General features: G+C 38.4%; 1 protein-coding gene across 2 annotated transcripts in view; it reads left to right on the top strand.

Moving 5' to 3' along the window:
• Ush2a (Usher syndrome 2A (autosomal recessive, mild)) overlaps positions 1-20,060 on the top strand; it is a gene marked incomplete in the record, with an annotated part of 661,834 nt that overhangs the window by 532,928 nt on the left and 108,846 nt on the right. For both annotated transcript variants that reach the window (XM_013519932.1, XM_013519934.1), the window contains 3 exon segments: positions 7,041-7,148; positions 15,266-15,449; positions 16,349-16,506. In XM_013519932.1, the coding sequence (XP_013375386.1) occupies positions 7,041-7,148; positions 15,266-15,449; positions 16,349-16,506 (450 nt within the window).

Here is a 20,060-nt window from a genome sequence, read left to right on the forward strand (position 1 = left end):
TCTACCATTACAGCCAAGATTGCCAGTGGGTGCTGGAAGTTCCTGGAAATCTCCACCAGCAGAGATACTGTGGAGCGGATGATTTTGACCCCAGGCAAGTGTGGAGAATGAAGCACCCTTGCCCTTATGACAGAGATGGGCCAGACCACAAGTCCACTGTGGGTGAAATGGTGCCAGAACGAGTTACATGCCCATAGTGTGATCATAGCCACCTGTTATAGCTTAGCTTCTAAAATTCCCCCCCAAGTATCTCATGTTCAGAGATGGGGCCTTTGGAAGGTGATTGCCTCATAGAGGTGTTGGGTAGCCTGTTGGTGATTTCATAGATGCATGTGCTATTGGGAGATAGGAACAGCCAGGTCACAGGGGGTGTGACCTGAAGGGCACATTCTTATACCCAGCTGCTCCTTTCTCTCTCCCTCCTGGCTGCCATGGGCTGAGCAATATTCCTCCCCATGCCTTTGAGCCACCTGACCACTGACTGGATTCCCTAAGCCGTGAGCCAAAGTAAACTTGTTGTCCCAGTGATGGCAAACTAACCAGTACACCATCTAATGAGAACTGAAGTCAGAAAGGCCTCTTAGCACTGAAACTAATCACTGACCATGCTGACCAAAGAGCCATGGAATTATATTTTTAAAAATCAATACCTAAAAGTTGTATATACTTATGGAGTGTGCTATTTCAATATATGCACACATCGTATAATGTTTAAACCAGGGTAAACGTATCTATTCCCACAAATATTTCTCTGGTGAAATTATTCAATATCCTTTCCTCAAAAGCTTTTTTGGGATACACAATGCATTACCTTTATCCATAGCCACCCTACTGTGCCATAGCTTCCTACCCCATGTGTATCTGTTGATCAACTTTTTGAACTAAATATCCTTTAGGACTATTTGTAAATTCCTTAGAAAATAGCGTATGAAACTATAGAGTAATTGGCTGAATGCTTTGAAGTAGCACTTGCCATCTGAAATTCTAATGGACAAAGTGCGTTTTCCTGACTAGTTGTCTGGGGATTAAAAATTAGAAGCAAGCTGTTCTTTATAGACTGCATCAAATCTAACTTACGTAGACATGGGTTTCGTTTGCCAAATCATATTTTCATGAAGCAGAGGCAGACTTTCTGCAGTCTCTTTTTAACATACATTTACTCTTGAAAGTAATGCTACTTGGAAGCGTAATTGTAATGAGTTTGGTTACATTATGCCTCTTTCCTTTAAAAGAGAACATGATTCCCTGTAGGGTAATTTGCAGCCACAGTCATCTTTGCTACGCTGAAATGTTAAATACTTGGCTTTTCTCCATGCGTTTGCCTTTCTCCACTCCACTACTGCTATTTCCTACTCATCTAACTCGATACTGAGCACTTGAATGATGTTTTCTTTTCTCCTTCTACCCTTCGACTTCAGGATTAAGTTACAGTCAGAATGGTTCCTTTGAGACATCACTTTATTTCCCTCTTCTCATCCTGATCAATTCATGAGTAGTTTTCAATTGGTGTGCCCTTTTCATTGCCTGTTGCTAATATTTCATATATATCTCATTTTAAGGAGTACCAATTGGGGCTTAAAACGACAGCAAATTCCAGTTGAAATGTGTGGATTTTATTGAGTTGTACAGAATCGTATATATGAAAGGTCATTCAGTTCATGTAAATCATCCATGGCTGATGGTAGCTGATGCTTTACTTACAGAATATGTGGACCAAGCCTATTAGCAATCCAATCTTCTCAACCATATGGGAAATGCAAGGTCTAGAAAATACAGAAAATGATGGATTTGGGTATTGTCTTTCCTCAAGGTAATCTGCAGCCCAATTAACCAGTTTGTGCTCTGATACCCACAGTTTGCAGACGTAGAAACTGAGGCACCTGGGCCCAAACCTGTGCCTGGTCATGGTTAGTTAGTCATGGTTAGCTAGCTGTCGGGCTCCAAACTGTAACTTCAGACTCACCTCCTAACAGCTGTGCTTTTCAGCATGTGACTCACAATAACATTCAAAATGGAAATATTGAAATATTTATTCCCACTTGGAATTTTTATATTACTAAAACTGTTCCTGGGCTTTGAGTTACCTTGGTCATCATTTTCATTATAGGGCTAAGAAGCCTGACCCGAGTGCTCTAGGCTACCTTTCTTAGACCCCTGTACAAGTTTCAGTCCTGGCCCAGCCTTTCTTATCTCTGTGATCTCACACAACATGTTGCACTACTCTGTGGTCAGCTCCCTCTGCACAAAACACACATCCTAGCAGAAACAGGAGGCAGCAAGTGTGGGTATCTATTGTGTTAATGTCAGTGGAGCACACAGCAGAGGGCCCGCTAGTGGTGAGTGCCTAGTAAGCATTAGTTAGTATGTTACTTGTGAAATTTAGTAGCTAACTTCCTTAAAAATAAATGCAATTCTCTTAAAATATATTAAATGTGTACAGTCCAATAGAGAGACAAAAACAGAACCATCATAAAAAAACACTGAATTCTTTTTGTTTTTTTTTCTTTTCACTTTATACTTTTTGTACTGATTGCGTATTTGAACTAAATCTTTTAAACGTGCTTCTTTCATTGTTAAGAGTAGCTGCAGTGTATACAATTAAGATTTGTCCATTAAAAATACTAATTTTAAAAAGAGTGGCTGCAGTGGTTTCTACCGTTTTTATGTCTTGCTGATGATGACTCATTTCTGGATGAATTTCAGTTTCTTTAGCTCTAGCACATCAGTGATCTCAAGAGCAGCGGGTCTGGTGGGAAAACGATAGTCTTGTCCTTACCCTAACCACTCATCCACTGGCAAAGATTTAGCTATTGGAGCTTCAGTTTTCCTACCTGTGAACCAGGAGTAGCTATGCTTGTTTTGGTGATATTCGAGGCAAAACTTCTTTGGGTGCACGGTAAGTGGCTCATGTTCCTGGGTTAAAGTCCAAGCTCTGTTCCTGAGACTAGGTCGTTATTAAATTGGTTGCTAAACAAGGAACTGTAGATAGTCTGTACATTACTATATTCAGAACAAAGAAATAGTCAAAGGAAACTCCCATTTGATGACTTTGCTTTTATTTGTGTAACTCTTACATGCAGTACTACAATGTATAATGGCACATAAAAGTACAGTACTGTACTGTACAATCAACAGAAATTACAGTGCTGTACTGTAGAAGCCATCACAAGACCACACTGCTACTCAAGCTCCTGCATGTCTGAATGCAGTCGTAAGTCCAAAGAGCACTCCTTGGTTGTAAGTCTGAGCAGTCGTTAAACAGATAGGTCTTTAAATGAGGAATATCTGTATATAATGAGGAGTGGTAAAAAAATGGTAAATGCTTCAATTTTAAATCATTTATATATTGCAGTAAAAGATACACAGCCAATAACTGCCCACCAAACACCTCCCAACACTTGGAACCCATTTATCCCACCATTATTACCACTTGCTGAAGCCATTCTGGAAGACCATTTTCATGGATGTGTTTAGTTTCTCTGTCATGGTTATCTGAATGTCCCAAGTCCATTCAAAATGGTTGTTCTGACTTTGGGGAGGAGCTGGAAATCACTGGGTGCCAGATCCAGTGAATAAGATTGATGAGGATCCTTGGAATGTTTTAAGAGCCCACCTTTCTGTTGGATGGCCCTAGGCAGCAGGATTCACTGTATTCTTGATCACACCTCAAAAAGACATGAAAGAGATTTCCAGAAGTGCTTCAGAAAATTACAAGAATGTTGGACACGTTCAAAGTGAAAGGGAGTATTTTGAGGGGTGTCAATGGCAATGTATTTATAATTTCTTTAAATTTAAACATTCATCACATTTTTGGTCATACCTCCTAGGTATCCAGCTGCAATCCTATACCTGCTAATACCCAGTTTTCCCCACATTATTTACTGAAGAAATTGTCCTTTTCATGCATGCTTTGGGGACTTTGTTAAGAATCCCTTGGCTGTAGATGCATGATTTAATTTCCATGATGTCTACTCTGCCCCGTTGTCCTGGGTGTCTACTTTTATGCCAGTGCCATGCTGTTTTTCATTACCGAGGCTCATAGTGTGTCTTAAAATCAAGCAGTGTGATACCTCCAGCTGTGGACCCCTCTATATCTGGCAATAGTTTGAACTTCGACTTCTGGGCTGAGGCTCCTGCCTCCTGGCTGAGTTTCGTACATCCCTTAATTCTGTTGCCCGATAACTTCCAGAGAAGCACGGTCCCTCCATTAGCCCGGAACCCACACTCGGGCTCGTGAGCGTCCCCTGCCCTTCGCTCCCTCAGCCTCTCGCAAGTTCCTAAGTTACCAGCTGCTCCATCTGCTGGACCACTCCTAACACTTACCTGCCTTTCACTGTTCTGGATGAAGAGGAAATCCCTTCAGAAAGATCTGTAAGGAAAGGACAGTTTCTGTTTCTTCTACACATGTATTTTTCTCTTAATCATTACCCTGGTTACAAATACCCGCATTGTCTACCGAAACTTACTACACTTCCGGGGTGATAATTTCTCTCCCTAGTACCCACCCATTCTGAAGTTTTCTTCAGCAGTTACTGCTTGTCTGAAACCAGACCAGTCAGAAAACAAAATAAGGAAGAGAATTGAGGTAATTAATATTCGGGGAAAAAGCTTTTGAGGATAAACTGCCTAAAAATACAGTGTTTCTTCACTTTTTCCAACTATACTTATATCTGGTTTTCAGAAAAAAATAACCTTGAAAATAATTATTATGTACAAATTGCATTAATGTCGCTACTCTTTTGCTAGTATTTTGCAATTGGGGAAGAATCTCTGACTGAGTGAAGTAGATTCTGCGGCAGAGATTCCCTTGGAATTCCTAAAAAGCACCTGTGTGGTCAGACGGTGCTGCTGATGCCCACTGGAGACCCATAGCTTCGCTGTGCCTGCAGAAAACTGTTGTAGGTTTGCACTTCTCTAAATAATAACTCAAACCCAATCCCTAAAATGGGGACTAGAAGAGGAAAAGACAAAACACACACTCAAAATGCTGCCTTTACTCCCAAAGCTCTTGCATTCTGATAAAGAAGTAAGATACTCTCGGATGCATCCGGTTAGTGGTTAAAACCCCCTTTTTCAGTAGAGTGAAAGGAGCTATCATGAGGCCAAATCGGTTTACCTCCGCAACCTCAGATTTTCATCCTGGGACTTTCCCTTCCATTTCCTTTTGAGCTCTGTATTTTGTAATCCTAGCATTTTCCCGTAAGCTTTTATCATACACATGTGGCCTGGGTCTGACTTAGATCTTTAGTCATATTCCTCATCTGTAAATCAGGTAAACATCAAAATTATGTAAATCCTCCATAGCAACCAAATGGAAGATTATAATCAAATAAGTACCTGCATCTTATCACTACGTTGATAAGGAAACACAAAGGACCCTGAAGCTGGATCCGGAGCTGCCGCTGCAGCATGCTGTCGCTCTCGTGGGAGAACCCAGAATACTGCTCCTGTTTTAAATAAACCAGATCATTAATTTTTTCACTCATTTAGCAAGCACCTACTTCTTCATGCCTGTCATATGCGAAGGATATAGTGGTCGGCAAAACGCAGCCCTGGTCTCTTCCAGAGCTTGCATCATAGGAGGGGAGACAAGCAGTAAATAAAGACATATGTGCCAAAACAGAGCATGGTGAAGCCTAGAAAAGAAGAAGATCATTTAAAGAGATTAAAAAGGGATGTGTGTGTTATTTAAATACAGTGGTCAAAAGTCTTTGCAAATGTAGCATTCAAGCAAAATTCTGCATAAAATGACAAGGTAACATGTGAACATGTAAAGAAGAACCCACCACCACCAAAAGAAAAAACAAGTGAAAATGTAGTTGCAGATTTATGAAAAATGTGTACAGTAATCATTGTAGGGTGCTATACTTTGGTGTAATTATCTGACAGTTACACAGAACTATCATTCTTTAAAAAAATGTGAAGAGAGCTTTAATATTTGAACTTTCCTAAGAATCAAAGAAAGAGATGTCTGTAAGTTTCAATATAGTCTTTGTTGAACACTGCTGAGTCTTAATGTTGCTTCTGCTAATATAAAATACTACTCTGGGTATCCCATTTCATCTTCTTATATGAGCTACATGGTATAGTGATTCCCCATTTTACAGATCAGTAGACCAAGGCAAAAGGAAGCTAAGTAGCTCATCCAAGGTCACCAGCCACGGAGTCATGAAATATAACAATATACAACTTCTGTTGAAAATGGAGGAAGGCATTCTTTTTCCCTGATAACTTATTGAGCAATTACTGTGTTGCATCATATTCTAAATATAAAACAAGTGATAAGTACTAACATTCATCCTCTTTTCCTTAATCTGTAAAACCAACATATACAAGAAGTGCAAAGTTGAAAAATAAGAGATAGTGTTAATATTTACTGAATATGCCTTGAGGCAAGTAATGTTGACTCTAACCTCCTTTTTATTTTTCTGCTCCTATTCTTACAAAAAGCATTTGCAGGAACTGAGGTACTTGGCCTGGAGAAGAGAACACTTGGGGGATTTGATAACTGTCTACTAAAATTTGAAAAACTGTCGTGTGGAAAAAAAGTTAGATTTGTTCTACATGTCCCCAAAGGTGGAAGCGAAAGAAAGATTTCACAGTATAACAAAGAGCTTCCACACCAAAAAAGGAGAACTCTGGAGCTCTGTAAAGACAGAATGGGTTCTCTGAAGAGCTCAGTGCTTGGATTACAGTGTTTGGGTCACTTAGGTAGACCAGCTCCCTGGGTGCCATCTACAAGGAAATCAGTAGCTGGATGGATGGAGCCGGCCAATAATTTCTTTTATCAGTGATTAATGCTTAACTGCTTATAAAGCTCATACCCTCATTCAAGAGAAATTTTCAGTAACCTGGGGGCCCCTTTCAGTGGTAGAGTGTTTGCCTTACGTGTGCAAGACTCTGGATTCCATTCCAACACCAAAAGAAAAGTGTGTTTAAGTTTTTTTCATACCATAGCTCCAACTCTGCATGTTCCTTCTGGTGCTTAACTGGTAATAAATAACCCTCTCAAGGTGTTATTTCTCCTTTGTTCTGTCTAGGTCTGCAGCCGTACACCAACTACAGTTTCACACTCACGGCTTGTACATCTGCTGGTTGCGCCTCCAGTGAGCCTGTTCTAGGTCAGACACCACAGGCAGCCCCACAAGGTAATGAAAAATATCTGTTTTGGGAGGAAGAAGTTTTCATATGGCCTTTTAAAGCGAATCCTCCAAATTGTCTGTTAGCAAACAAGTAAGAAGGATGAAAGTACACAAGGAAAAATAATGAGGTATGTTAGGTTCTTGTTCTTCTCTGTAAGCAGCTCCCGTGGGTGAGTGTGCTTCCAATTCCTTCAGCCTTTTAGGTTTGCTTTTCTGGGGGCAAAATTCTCACATACTTGCATAGGAAGTTGTTTAAAGACTCAAAAGTTAAATATATTTTCAGATATTTCTAATCTAAAATCAGCACCAGGCTTACTGCTAAAGTTAGCAAAAACCTTCTTCACCCTGAAGAATTTACCATAGAGTAGGAAGAATCACAGGATAATGACCCAAACACACAGGAGAACAAAAGACACACAGTTTAATCTGGGAGTGATTACAACCTGCATGGGCACTGGGGAAGGTGTCATGGGGCAGATAACCTCTAAGGGCGACCACAAGGACAAAGCTCTTAGCAAATGAAAAATGGACAAGACACAGTCAATGTAAAGTGGCACCGTCACCTTAGACAGCACGTGGGTAATTTCTATTACATTTAAATTCTTAATTCCTTAATTCCTTCTGTTTTCATTACCTAAGCCAGAAACCATGCCACATCTACAAAGAAGCAGATAACAGAATATTTGTTGAAGATTTTCTTTTAGGCTTAATGATAAAATGGTGGGAGTAAACTTAATATCCATGAGTAGGGGAATTGCTAAAAAATTCAAGTATTCTGACATTGTAGACTTCCCATGCATAAATTTAAAAGAATGAGGTGATCTCTACATATACGGAAGCTATGGAACCATAGTAATATCTTTTGTATAAAATACACATGAGAATTACATTCATTTCTGATGCTAAATAAATAAATGTAAAGTATCTATGTGTAACTGATACCTATGGTTACCTGTGGGTTGGAGCTGGAATAGGTCATTTACTTTGGGGAGGTAAATTTGCTTAGAGGCTTGTGGTAGGGATCACCTAATTATTTTGCAAATCTTTATTGTCTTCCCGTTTCAGATGTGGGGAAACTGAGGCATAATTAAGATTCTAAACAGAAATATAACGTTAATTACCATGGTGGAGTCCTGAGCTACTTGTCCATTACTCTTCCAATGAAAGGGATTGTTGCACCTCAGAATATTAGACTTGAACTTCCTACCAGTAAATGGGGAATAAAATGGAAAATTCCACATATGGGGCATATGGCTCCTCCCCAGGAAATCACTAATGATGTTTTCTATATAAAGAATGTTTCATGTCAAAAAGCTTAGCGTTCCGTTGAAAGGAAGAAACCAGCAGTGGATTTTTTGGAAAGGTAAACTATCAAATGGATACTTTCATGATAATGGATAATTTCTAAAGGATCTATCAACCAGTTTTGGCTGAAAATCAAGCCAGATAAAATAACAGGGTTTCTTGTTTTGGTTTACTCATCAATTCCCACAGTTAAATTCCTTAAAAATAGGAACCTATTTTCCCACTTCTCCCAATAAAATTTCTTGAAAGAGTTCAGATTTTATAGCTTCAAAATTATAGCTTTCAGAATTCAAAGGAATGGTAGGATAAATGTTGTCCTTAATTTTATGCATTATTCCTTTAACAGAAATCACTATGCAGACTTCATCTAGTAAGATTAATCTGCAAAAGAAAAATGGATTAGACCCATTTCTTGCCTGTATAAGTGCCATGTATGTAGAATATGTATATGAAATAAATATAGTTTGAACACTTAACTTGGGGTTTTTCAGAGAACTAAGCAGCAATAACCTAAAATCTTGTTTTTTCACCTCCGAGTAGAAGCAAATGTGTTATATACTTTTAAATTACTAACTCAGGTATAGCTAAGTATAACATGCCAATTTTGAAGGAAATCAGGCAAAATTTCAAGGGCTGATATTTGAGACTCTTTAGTGAGTATGGAGAGAATTAAAAGAAGCATTTGTCCGGGGCCATCTGAGCTCTTTTCTCATTTTCAATTAGAAAAAATTTAGTGCACATGTTGACTTCATGACAAGTTGAACAAAGTTCCGTCCAATTTTATCTGCCTAGAGTATTGTCTACCTTTAGGCAAATACTATAGTGGGAAGAGTTTGAACTGGTTGTTACTTTTATTAGAACCATTACCATGCTGGTGAGCTCTGATACCTTCTGTAGATACATAATACAAAACTGCAGGACGCTTTCCCAGAAAATCAACAGTAGCAAAAACAAAAAAGGGAAGAAAACCAACCTGTCTCAGTTTTGCTCCATCCTCATCTTGTTCTGTCCTTCTGTATTCACTGCTGCTGCCTTGGACTTCTACTCGCTGCTCAAATAACTCCCATTGTCCTCTGCACTTCCCAAGGCCTGATTTTTTTTCTCCTGAGAAGGGCTGGGAGCTGCTCTGTATCAGGCGTTCAGGAAGGCTGTACTCATAGGTTAAGGGCCGTGTACCCACTGCTCTGCTAGATAGTTATCCTTGGGAGTTTTTCAAATACTTCTACCTCATAGCTTTAACACTTAACCTCTCTCTGCCAAGCCCTCTCCCCAGTCTGCCTTTCTTCCCGTGTCCTTCTCGGAGGTGCTGCCGTCACCATCAACCACCTCACCCTCCTAATGCTTGCCTCTTCCTTCTACTATAGCTCATAATGTTTCATAAAATCTTAATAATAACAAATCTCAATGATTTTTTTAAAGGCTGTTCTTCCTTTCCATCCCTTTGCCAGCATCTTAATTTGAATTCTTCTGACTTCTCTAGCTCCTCCTCACTAGATGGCCTGCCTCTGGTCATTTTTCATCTTTCTTTTATCTCCCCTCCCAATTCTTCCTACTTTCCCCCGCCTCAAAAAAATGCACGTCTCATATCAATCAACTCCATAAAATCCTCTTTTATTCCATGAAAACATAAATCTGTACCTTCTCAGTAAAGCAAATAGACTCCCCAAGGTTTAGCCTCTGCGGAAGCAGTGAGTCTTTTGGCATTGCCCACTGCGAGCATCACAGCAGCCGCGCTGAGAAGCCCACAGTCCAGCAGGCCCTCCCACCCTCTGTGAGCAAGGGGGGGTGCCCTCTGCCTGGACATCCTGCCCTTGCATCCTCACTCAGCTAACTTGATCCCTCAAAACGGGGTTCCTACGTCTTCCTTTCCAGAAATCTCCCCACCTGTGGGACCACTGGAAAGCACTGTGTTTTTATTTGCCTGGTGATATAGGACACTATTATTTCAGCAACTATCGGAATAACTGTGAACACCTTCTTCCCAGCTGCTCCTGTCACACTCTCAGTCTTTCTCAGGTCACCCACCCTAAGTGCTCTCCCAGCCCCTGTGAGGAATTGTCATACTGGATTATAGCCTTTTATTTACACATCTTTATTCATTTTTATGATATGAGCTCCTTCAAGTGTAAGGAGGATCTCTTTCTCCCTGATATCCACAGTGCCCAAGAAAATGATACAAAGTCAGAGAGAATGCTGAATGAGTAAACTACCAATGGTAAACAGTCCAGAAACCAAGCATCCCTGAGGTGAGTTAACATAAACTGACTCCCAGCACCAGATTTGAGAAGAAAGCCAGTCCACAATAAATGCTTGGGTTTTTTAATTGGAATAAAGAGTTATGGGAATGCAAGAAGTGGATAATGTTGCCTGGAACTCAAGATAAGTTTAAAATAAACCCAGCACGCATGCTCTTTCTCTGATCGTCATTACCTCAAAAGAGTCACCAAGGTTTGCTTCATGAGATTTAACCCAGCACCTTTCAGCTAGTTTATGCCCTCCACATTCTCCCAGATCATTTCCCTCACTACCATCATTTCTGTCTTTGAACTGCTTCCATTCTGCCCCTCTGTGACACAGCATTGGCTTTTCTGGTACTACCAAGATTTGGGGTACAGGAGACAAAATGGCAAATTCTCCACTTGGAACTCCCTAAGACAATTCTCCAAAGGTGAATCTTACTCTATCAAATATTTCTTATAATTGTTAAAATAATAGTGTTCCACATCACTATAAAAATAAAAGCACAATGCTTACTAGTTATTTGCATGTTTGAACTTCGTCTTATCAATCAAGCCAGTGGGCACAGGGTTATTACTAACTTCAACAGAGCATTCCTGAGCTTGTCTGAAGACAAAACTCAACTTTCATATAAAATGGAAAACAAACCTAAAATTTTGTTTCATTATATTTCATCAGTACCTCCATATCCATAAGCCACATTGACATGTTCAAACTGGAAAGTAAGCATCAGCTGTTTTAGCGCCTTAGTGATTTCTAGTATATCCCTCGAGGTGAGAAAGATATGACTATGAAAAGATAATAAGCTAAACCTTTATACTTTATCTCTTGAATCAACAAATTAATATCGTATTTAAATCAGGACTCACAATGATTGGTTGAGTCATCTAGCAGCTGTTGGCAGAGAATCTGAGACATAAATGTATACTGTGATTTGTGGTTTTCCAAGTATCTAGCACAAAGCAGGCTCTGAGAACAAAATGGGCCACTTTCTTCTCAGGAATAAGATGCTGCTTAGACAGTCTGTATGCTGGAGGCGTTTTGAGATCTCTCTAAAATTTTTGTAGGATATTGCTACACAAATTGTATTGGAATGTTCTGAAAAATTTTCTCCTAAAAATGTCAAAAGTTTACCCTTTACAAAGTAATTTACACAGAAGACACAATTGTTCCAAAGCTATTGGTTACAGGGAACCTAATATAATGAAAGGTTTTTTTTGTTTTGTTTTTTAATTCCATAAGCGAGTTACCCTGTCTACTCAGAACATAACTAGATGACAGCATAAAGTGGTAGGATTGATATTTCTCAAGGTAGATTCTCTATCAGTGGGTTATACATCTATAAGAGTATTTAAATTTTGACCCTGAAATATGGTTGTGTGTGAATATTTTGTCTTTTATACTGAAGGGTAAATTCTTTGAAATAATTAACCACAGCTTAGTTTGCTGCAGAACAGTACCGAATTCAATGGAAAACACTTTGCACCAAGGACTTGGAAGGCAACTAACTTTATTATGCCAGCAGACTGATGGGGGGTTGCTGTCAAAGCGTCAGCCCAAAGCTGGCTTTGGGATTGGTTTATATAGGTTTCGTAAGCAGGAAGCACAGAAGCTTGAAAGAGTAGTGAATTTTTATTGGGTAGTGGCAGTCATCGTGGGTTGCTGGGCAGAAAGTCCTTCAAACTAGTTAACAAACAGGATGTTTGTGGGCTGGAAAGTACGGGGTGTGCAGATAAGGGTGGTCAGACTGAACTGGGTTAGGCTATCTTTAGTTTGCAGCTGTGCGTGGCCAATCAAAGCAGACTGAGTCTAACAGTTGGACTACGTGGAAGGCTGTGTGATCATATTTTGTCCTAATGTGGTATCAGACTACTAGCTGATTTTTAAAGTTTCCATCACAAGTTATCTTTGCATTCCCTACAATCGCTACAAGTGCCTAACGTGGTGCTTTTCTGGAAGTAGTGTACATTAAATTTTAGATTCACTAAGATGTCTCCCCATTAAAATTATTCATTTTATATTTGTATTAGTCAGTGTACCTATTGCTAGACACAATGTCAGACAGCCACAAATTAAAGGTGGAGAGCTTTAATTTCCCCTAATTAATTTAATGCTCTTATCTTCAAATTCTCAAAACATGGGGAAAATGTATGCAAATTTTCTGTCAGAGTGTAACACACATGGCCTCTAGTTGAACTTCCACTGGATCCTTGCTCCCAGTTGAAACCTTCCTGACTTTTATTGTCCACATTCGTGTCAGCATTCTTGTCTTTCTGAGCTCTCACCAGAATCACTTATCAATCTCTGCTTACTACATTCTAAAGCTTCTCTATTCCACATCACCAAATCTTTTGAAACTCAGCTTACAAATGAGTTCTGAAGGCTTCTAAACCACATAGTGGAGTGTAATCAGAGCAACAATCCTATTTTTCCAGTACCAGTTTTCTGTGTTATTTAGCTTTTCTGTTGCTGAACACAAGACAGGATACCCACAATTTAAAGGACAAGCTTAATTTGGCATAAGCTAAATTAATTAATTAATAAACGTAAGTTTTAAGGGGATTAAGTCCATGGTCAGCTGTTTCTAAGGCACAACATCATAGTCAATGGTAGAGCAAAGATTATTAGCTTACATCTGGGAAGCAGAGCAAAGGAACAGTACCAGAGAGGAATGGGGGAAAGAGCAGATACAGTCCAAGGCTGTGCCTCCTTGACTCACCTAAACAAAAAATTGTGCTCCAGTAATCTCTGGAGGATCCCAAAGCCAATCAAGTGGACCCTCTACCTTGTCACAGTATCTATTAGGTACCATGCTATTAATAGACATATAGGATAAATAAAAGAGAGAGTATTCCTGATTTCATGGAACTAATTTTGCTTTGAAGCAAGAGAAAAGAGTGGACTGCCCATCTGTAAAAAAAGAAAAATAATAATATGTCAAAGAAAGACAATGATTATGATGTTATATGAGAGTTAAGCTGGAAATAGAAAGGAGTATATGGTAGAGAAAAACAAAGTTAGGGTCCCATTAGATAGGATTAGAGTTAGGAAAGGAAGATCAAAGATATTCTTATTGATAAGATGATATTTATGCAGATAACTGAACTAGGAGAATAAAGCTAAAAAGCATCAGGGTGTCAGCAGCACCAGTGTTGCAGGCAGAGAGAGTCAAAGTGCAGACACCCAGAGGTAGGAAAGAAATTAAAACATTCTGCAAGTGGAAATGATTCTTATGTGACTGGAGGTTCATAAATGATGGAGACAATGATGCCAAGTATGCCAAAGGCAGGGAAATATGGGGCCAAACAGTCCATTGTAGGAGTTGGGATTATGTTTTATAAACAAATTTCTAAGACTTGCATATTTCATAAAGGTTATACTAGCTTACATATACACTTCACACACTGGACACCAAAGAGTCCAATGGTGCAGGGAATACCAAGGTTAGAAAAAGGGCAGCTGTGTCAAGGGCTGTGGCAGAAGAACAAGAGAGAACTGTGGCTTGGGCCAGAAGGGTGACAATGAAGACGTGGAGAGTATGTAGAATCCACAGGGCTTGGTGATTTGGAGAAAAAGAATAACTCTCTTTATGTTTTGCCCAAGACAATGATGGACAGGGTGAGATAAGTAGACTGTAGAGAGACAAACCAAGAGTTCTGTTCAGGATGCTTTTAATTTTAGATGTATAGGCAGTGATTCAAGGGGCAATGTCAAATAAACAATTGGATTCATGAGTCTGAAGCTCAGAAGAGAGTGTGAGCATAAAGATACACATTTAGAAATCTCTGACATAAAGATGATATCCAAAACTAAGACTGAGTAGATACCACCTAGAGAGGGAGTGTTAAAGAAGAAAGAGCAGGAGATGAAAGAGGAGGAGAAAGAGGAAGAGGAAAGAAGAAAAGAAGGAGGAGGAGGAAAAGAAGAAGACAGAAGGAAAAGGAGGGGGAGGAGGAGAAGGAGAAGAAGGAGGAGGAGGAGAAGAAGAAGAAGAAGGAGAAGAAGAAAAGGAAGCGAAGAAGAGAGGGGGAGGAGGAAGAAAAAGAAGACAGGAAGAGATGGAGAGCAGAAAGAGCCTGGTTTCCCGAGGCACCACATTATTTTAAGGTGGAAGGGAGGAAAAGAACCAGTCAATGAGCCTGGAAGGGTAGCCTGAGGAGACGAAGGTAAGGAAGCACAGCACAAGGTGTGAGAGGAGGGGAAATTCTTATTTGTTGAATTGTATAATTCAAGGAAATACTAAACTATGCTTTCTTCCATGTATTTGAGGTAAATAGTATCAAAATTTAAAATGCCTGGATAGCCTCTCAAGCCTTGATTACATTATACTTAGAATGACAGCCAAGATGGAGAAATTGTCTACTGCTACCAGAATGATATTCAAAAATAAAGTAGACAATAGGGAAATATAGTTCTGCTCAATTATATATTTCATCTCCCAAGTAAATGTATTTGTCACTCACAGTGAGATTTATTTTAATCCACAGATAAAAATATCATGGTTGGTGAGGTGATAGTGTAAGTTTTGATGAGGCATTTATTTTATCCTTCCAAGAAAGTGCATGATGCTATTTTTCCAGGAGTTTGGGTGACATCTCGACATACTATTGTCAATTCTACAACAGTGGAATTGTACTGGAGTCCGCCAGAGAAACCCAATGGTCGTATTTCTCAGTATGAGTTGAGTCGGAATGGAACTGTACTCTTTCTGGGTGGCAGTGAGGAGCAGAATTTCACCGATAAACACCTGGAGCCCAATAGCAGGTAACCAAAGGCAAAATTTTACTGTTCATACAGGAAGATTTGTTTTAATGTTTCAAGGTTTAAAACTAATACATTTCACAGAAATGTTGTTATTGATTAACCTGTTTATTTATTAGTTGTACTGTACCTGATGAAAGCACTAAGTCATTAAATTAGTTTTCAGACTACGTGAGATTCCTTTAAAATATAAACAAAAAGGTTAGTCTTCTACTTGACATGAAAGCAAAGAATCTTTAAGTAAAAAAAATACTGAAAGAGTCAAGGTAAAGTGAAGTGGTCACAGTATTAAACTTTACAAATTATCAAGTTACTCTAAAAGTGTACTTCTAAATAGCAGCAAATGAGATTCAGAGTTCTGTTTTCCGTCAACTGCTTTTTCCTCTCTTATGTAGACATACCGTTTTAGGGGAGGAAAGTTCTACATGATTTGCAATTTATTCCCATTCATTTCTCAGCAGAGGCAAAATATATCTTATATCAACAGATGTTTCACTGTGGAGCATAGCGAACAATTTAGTTTTATTGTACAGAATAATAGACCAATTTAAAAACCTTTTCCTCTAAACATATTACCTGAACTTCCACCCTTTAAAAATGAGGAAGAATAATTTGAGTCTTCCGCAATCGGGCAGCATTCTCCAAGACTTTCCTGAGATCTTCAGGAGAAGTTAAGAATGATTGGGGACTTAAAAGTATCAAATTGGGAGTGGTGAAAATAGTGATGGCTTGGAGAAAATGCTACCTGGACTAGAAAATGTCCAAGTCCGTGGTAAATTCTCTGAACGAGGAGCAAAGAATTTACCACTGGTCACAAATTTAAGACAAAACAATGGATGGAAAAGTCAGCGATTATTGTCTGCCTCTCTTGTGCACTGACATTAAAATTCTTCTTTGTTTAGATACATTTATAAGTTAGAAGCCAGAACTGGAGGCGGCAGCAATACTAGTGATGGTTACATGATCCAAACTCCTCCGTGGACACCAGAAGAAATCCATCCTCCATATAATATCACAGTAGTTGGGCCTTATTCCATATTTGTAGCCTGGAAACCACCAGGTAAAGAAATAAAATCTCTCTCTCTCTCTCTCTCTCTCTCTCTCTCTCTCTCTCTCTCTCTCTCTCTGCCACCTTCTCTTTCTCCCTCCCTCTTTCTCTCTTGTGTGAAACAAAATTAATTAAAAAGAAGGATGGAAATGTGAAATTAGTAAATGAGAAGGATATCACCGGTTTCCTGAACATATGAAGAGAATAATTCAAACCACACTCCTGAGAGTATAAGGTCCATGGGATTCTTTAGCTTGTATCACTGGCATTGTAGCAGTCTCTCTGTAATCTATCAATGGATCCAGAATTTAGACAGACAGTGACCCACTCTACCTATGTACCTTAAACTGTGGCAGGTAATGGTAGCTGAATTTTGCCTCTTTCTGCTTTATGGTCTCTACTGAGCTATTTAGTCACTACTGAGTTGCTTTTGTGATTTAGTGCACTATAATTTTTGATGTATGCACCATCCTCATGTACAACCTTGATTTCATCAGTACTGTGGAGTAAAGATTAGAGGGAAATCTTCCTTTTCTACCTTTTAACATAAAGCACAAATACAGGGCCCTATTTCTAAGTAAAATTTGAAAACTGTTAAAGTGTTAAATGCATTTCAAAATATGTAATTTTATTTTTAGCATCTAGTCTTAATATGAGATTTGAATAAACATTGTCCCCACCAAGGCAGTTTAGTCACAGTTCAACATAGCACTTAACTAGTTTTCCATTTTTGTCATCAGCAGATGTGTTCCTCAGAATAATTAAGAAACATGTATTTTTCATTGTAGTAAACAGCAAATCAGTTAAAGCAGGTAATACGGTCAAAATAACAGGTTTAATATATAAAATATAAGTTCTCATAAACCAACATGATTCTGATATTACAGTCTAAAAGTAGAGAGAAAGTATTTTGCTCAAATTCACAGGAGAAAATCTATTAAGAGATTTATAAACAAAGAAAATTGGAAGTTGCTGTAGAGTGTTAAATACAAATGACTCCGTATACCTTAGCTATGAAATAAATATACAACATAAAATAAAACATAAAGGAAGAATCAATAATGAAAACAGGTATCATTGAGAAGTATTATGTAGGTAAGTTTAGGAACAAAGATACTCATGAACTCTCTTACTTTCAATAGCAGAAAAGAAAAGAGTTCTACCGTGAGAAACATACAAACTTACATCCTCACTAGTAGAACTGATTCCTACTTTCTCAGGACAGCACTGGTATCCTGCACCCTTTTAGCATTGTGTCCTTGGCATTTTTACAGTACTGTTGGGTTTTAGCACCACAAAGTAAAATGAGGCTGGACAAAGCCTCTTTGAGATGAGATTCAGCCTACATACTGGAGTGTTCCCCATTCACCAGGATCTCTGCACTCCAAATTCCCAAAGAACAAGGGACAGTTCAACATGATAAGCAAAGCTGATATTTTTCTAGGCTTGTGCCTAGATAGTCCTGCAATTTGGCCAGTCACTACCTATCATTTCAACATGATTAAATTAAAAATTGCCTTTCCATTCTGAAGAGTTCATACTTGATGTGGATTTAAAAATACGTTTATTTTCAGATAAAGTCCCAAAGTAAGGTAAATAAAACCAAGCTTCATATCCCAGCACTGCCTCCTGTTAGGTGACCCTTAAAAACTCAGTTATCTACCTTTCAAGGTAACTAAAGTACGTACATGCGGATCACTGTAAACAGTAATATATGTAAGTGGCACACATTACCTGTTTCTATATAATAGTCTAAGACATTTTTTGAAAAATTAAATTTTGTCTCACCCTTTTTTCAAAATGTATTTGTCCCAATGTTTGATAAATTCTCAATCCTCATTTTCAATATGATAAAACAACTTACTGAAGGATGGGGTTAGTAAATTTCTCAGACGCCTTTCCAGTATTCCAGCAACGTGTCATTTTTTTCCTTTGAGCTCAACATCACATTTTTATGTTGAATGCATAATGTTTTCACTGGAAAAGTATGGTGGAATAAAACATAACTTTTGCTTGCATAATACAACCTTAACTCTTGCCTACCTCAAGCCTTGAAATTTCTCCTTCTGGTCCAGACTAAGGGAAAATGGAAAGAAGCTAACTTCAACTATTTAACCAGTGGTTAATAAATCTATAACATCCAGACCTGTCACTCCATTATTTTCAGGCACACAAATTCCACTTATAGAAACCCTGTAATATATGGAAAGATTAAAATCTTAAATTAAACTTTTTTTCCTGGTGCCTAGAAGGATTTCAAGTCTGTAAACTGTCAGATGATTTTGACTTGTGTATAATTGACAGTTGATTTTATTGGAAAGTACCTCATGCTGTGTTTTGATTTAGATAATAAAAATATGTTTTCTCTTCCAGAATACTCACAAATATAAATCTTAACCAGAAAGAAAACAAACTCGTTATAAATAGAGGTTGTTTAGGCACTGGCAATCAGGAATTTTCTAGGTATTTGACACACTCTGCCGTTCCCAACTTATTATGTCCTTGGTAGAGCTAAATCATGGGCCACATGGCCCGTGTCTATAGTTTCCAAACCTGAGTGAACAGTAAAAGCACCTGTGAAGCTTAGGCAAAAACAAACATTCAACCACAAACTTGCTGAATAAGAATCTCCTGGAATTTAACAAGTCTGGGTATGTTTTAAAGCTTCCCCACCCAACTCTGGTAAACCTCCACGTTCAGTAACCATGGGTCACATGCATCAAGCAAAACTGGTCAATTAAAATAATTCTCTCAATGAATGAATCAAACCAGTTTCTCTTGAACAGCAAAACCAAAATAGTGGTTGAATTGCTCTTTTTCACTTGCCTTTCTTTGGTGGCCAATATGAACAGTAAGTTGCTGGGAGAAAAAAAGTCTATATAATTGCTAGACAACAGAAAAATTATCTAAGCAGTTGACTGGATTTTAGTGCTTAAGATCATGGTTCCAATGCTGTCAATAAACTGTGTCTTAATACATGTCTTGAAATCATTCTAGTAAAAAAAAGTATGGTCTATAGAATATGTGAAAACGCCCAAGGGAAGAGTGACTGTTAGCAAATATCATGCACATACGTTTACATCACTTGTTCTATTTGCATTTGTTAAATTCCTACTATGTGCTAAATACTTTCATGAGCACTTTTCCAGGTTCACCTCTGTTAATTCTCACTTAAACCCAAAGAGATAGACAATATTGTTATCCCGTATTAAGAAATGTGAATCTCAAAAAGCTGATATAATATGCCCAAAGTCCCACAGAGGAGGCTAAGTCTGCCCAATAGTAATGTGACCAAAATATTCTAAGCTCTAAATGAGTAAAATTTCATCTCTCTGTTTATCATCTGCACTTCCAGATCAGATAGTGTACAAAACACATATTCTTATAACATGGTTGCTCAATTAATAGAAAAATAAAATGGTTAAGTCATTTGCACAACTTACCATGTAGGCAAATGTAAATAAATTTTGATTATTCTCCTGTTTAAAATTATTCAAACTCTAGATTTCCTATTAAAACTCACCTCTCTCTCCATATTAATTTAACCCTGCATACACACACATACA

The sequence above is a fragment of the Chinchilla lanigera genome, unplaced genomic scaffold, assembly GCF_000276665.1.
Source record: "Chinchilla lanigera isolate Chin_1 unplaced genomic scaffold, ChiLan1.0 scaffold00005, whole genome shotgun sequence".
Taxonomy (NCBI): Eukaryota; Metazoa; Chordata; class Mammalia; order Rodentia; family Chinchillidae; genus Chinchilla; species Chinchilla lanigera.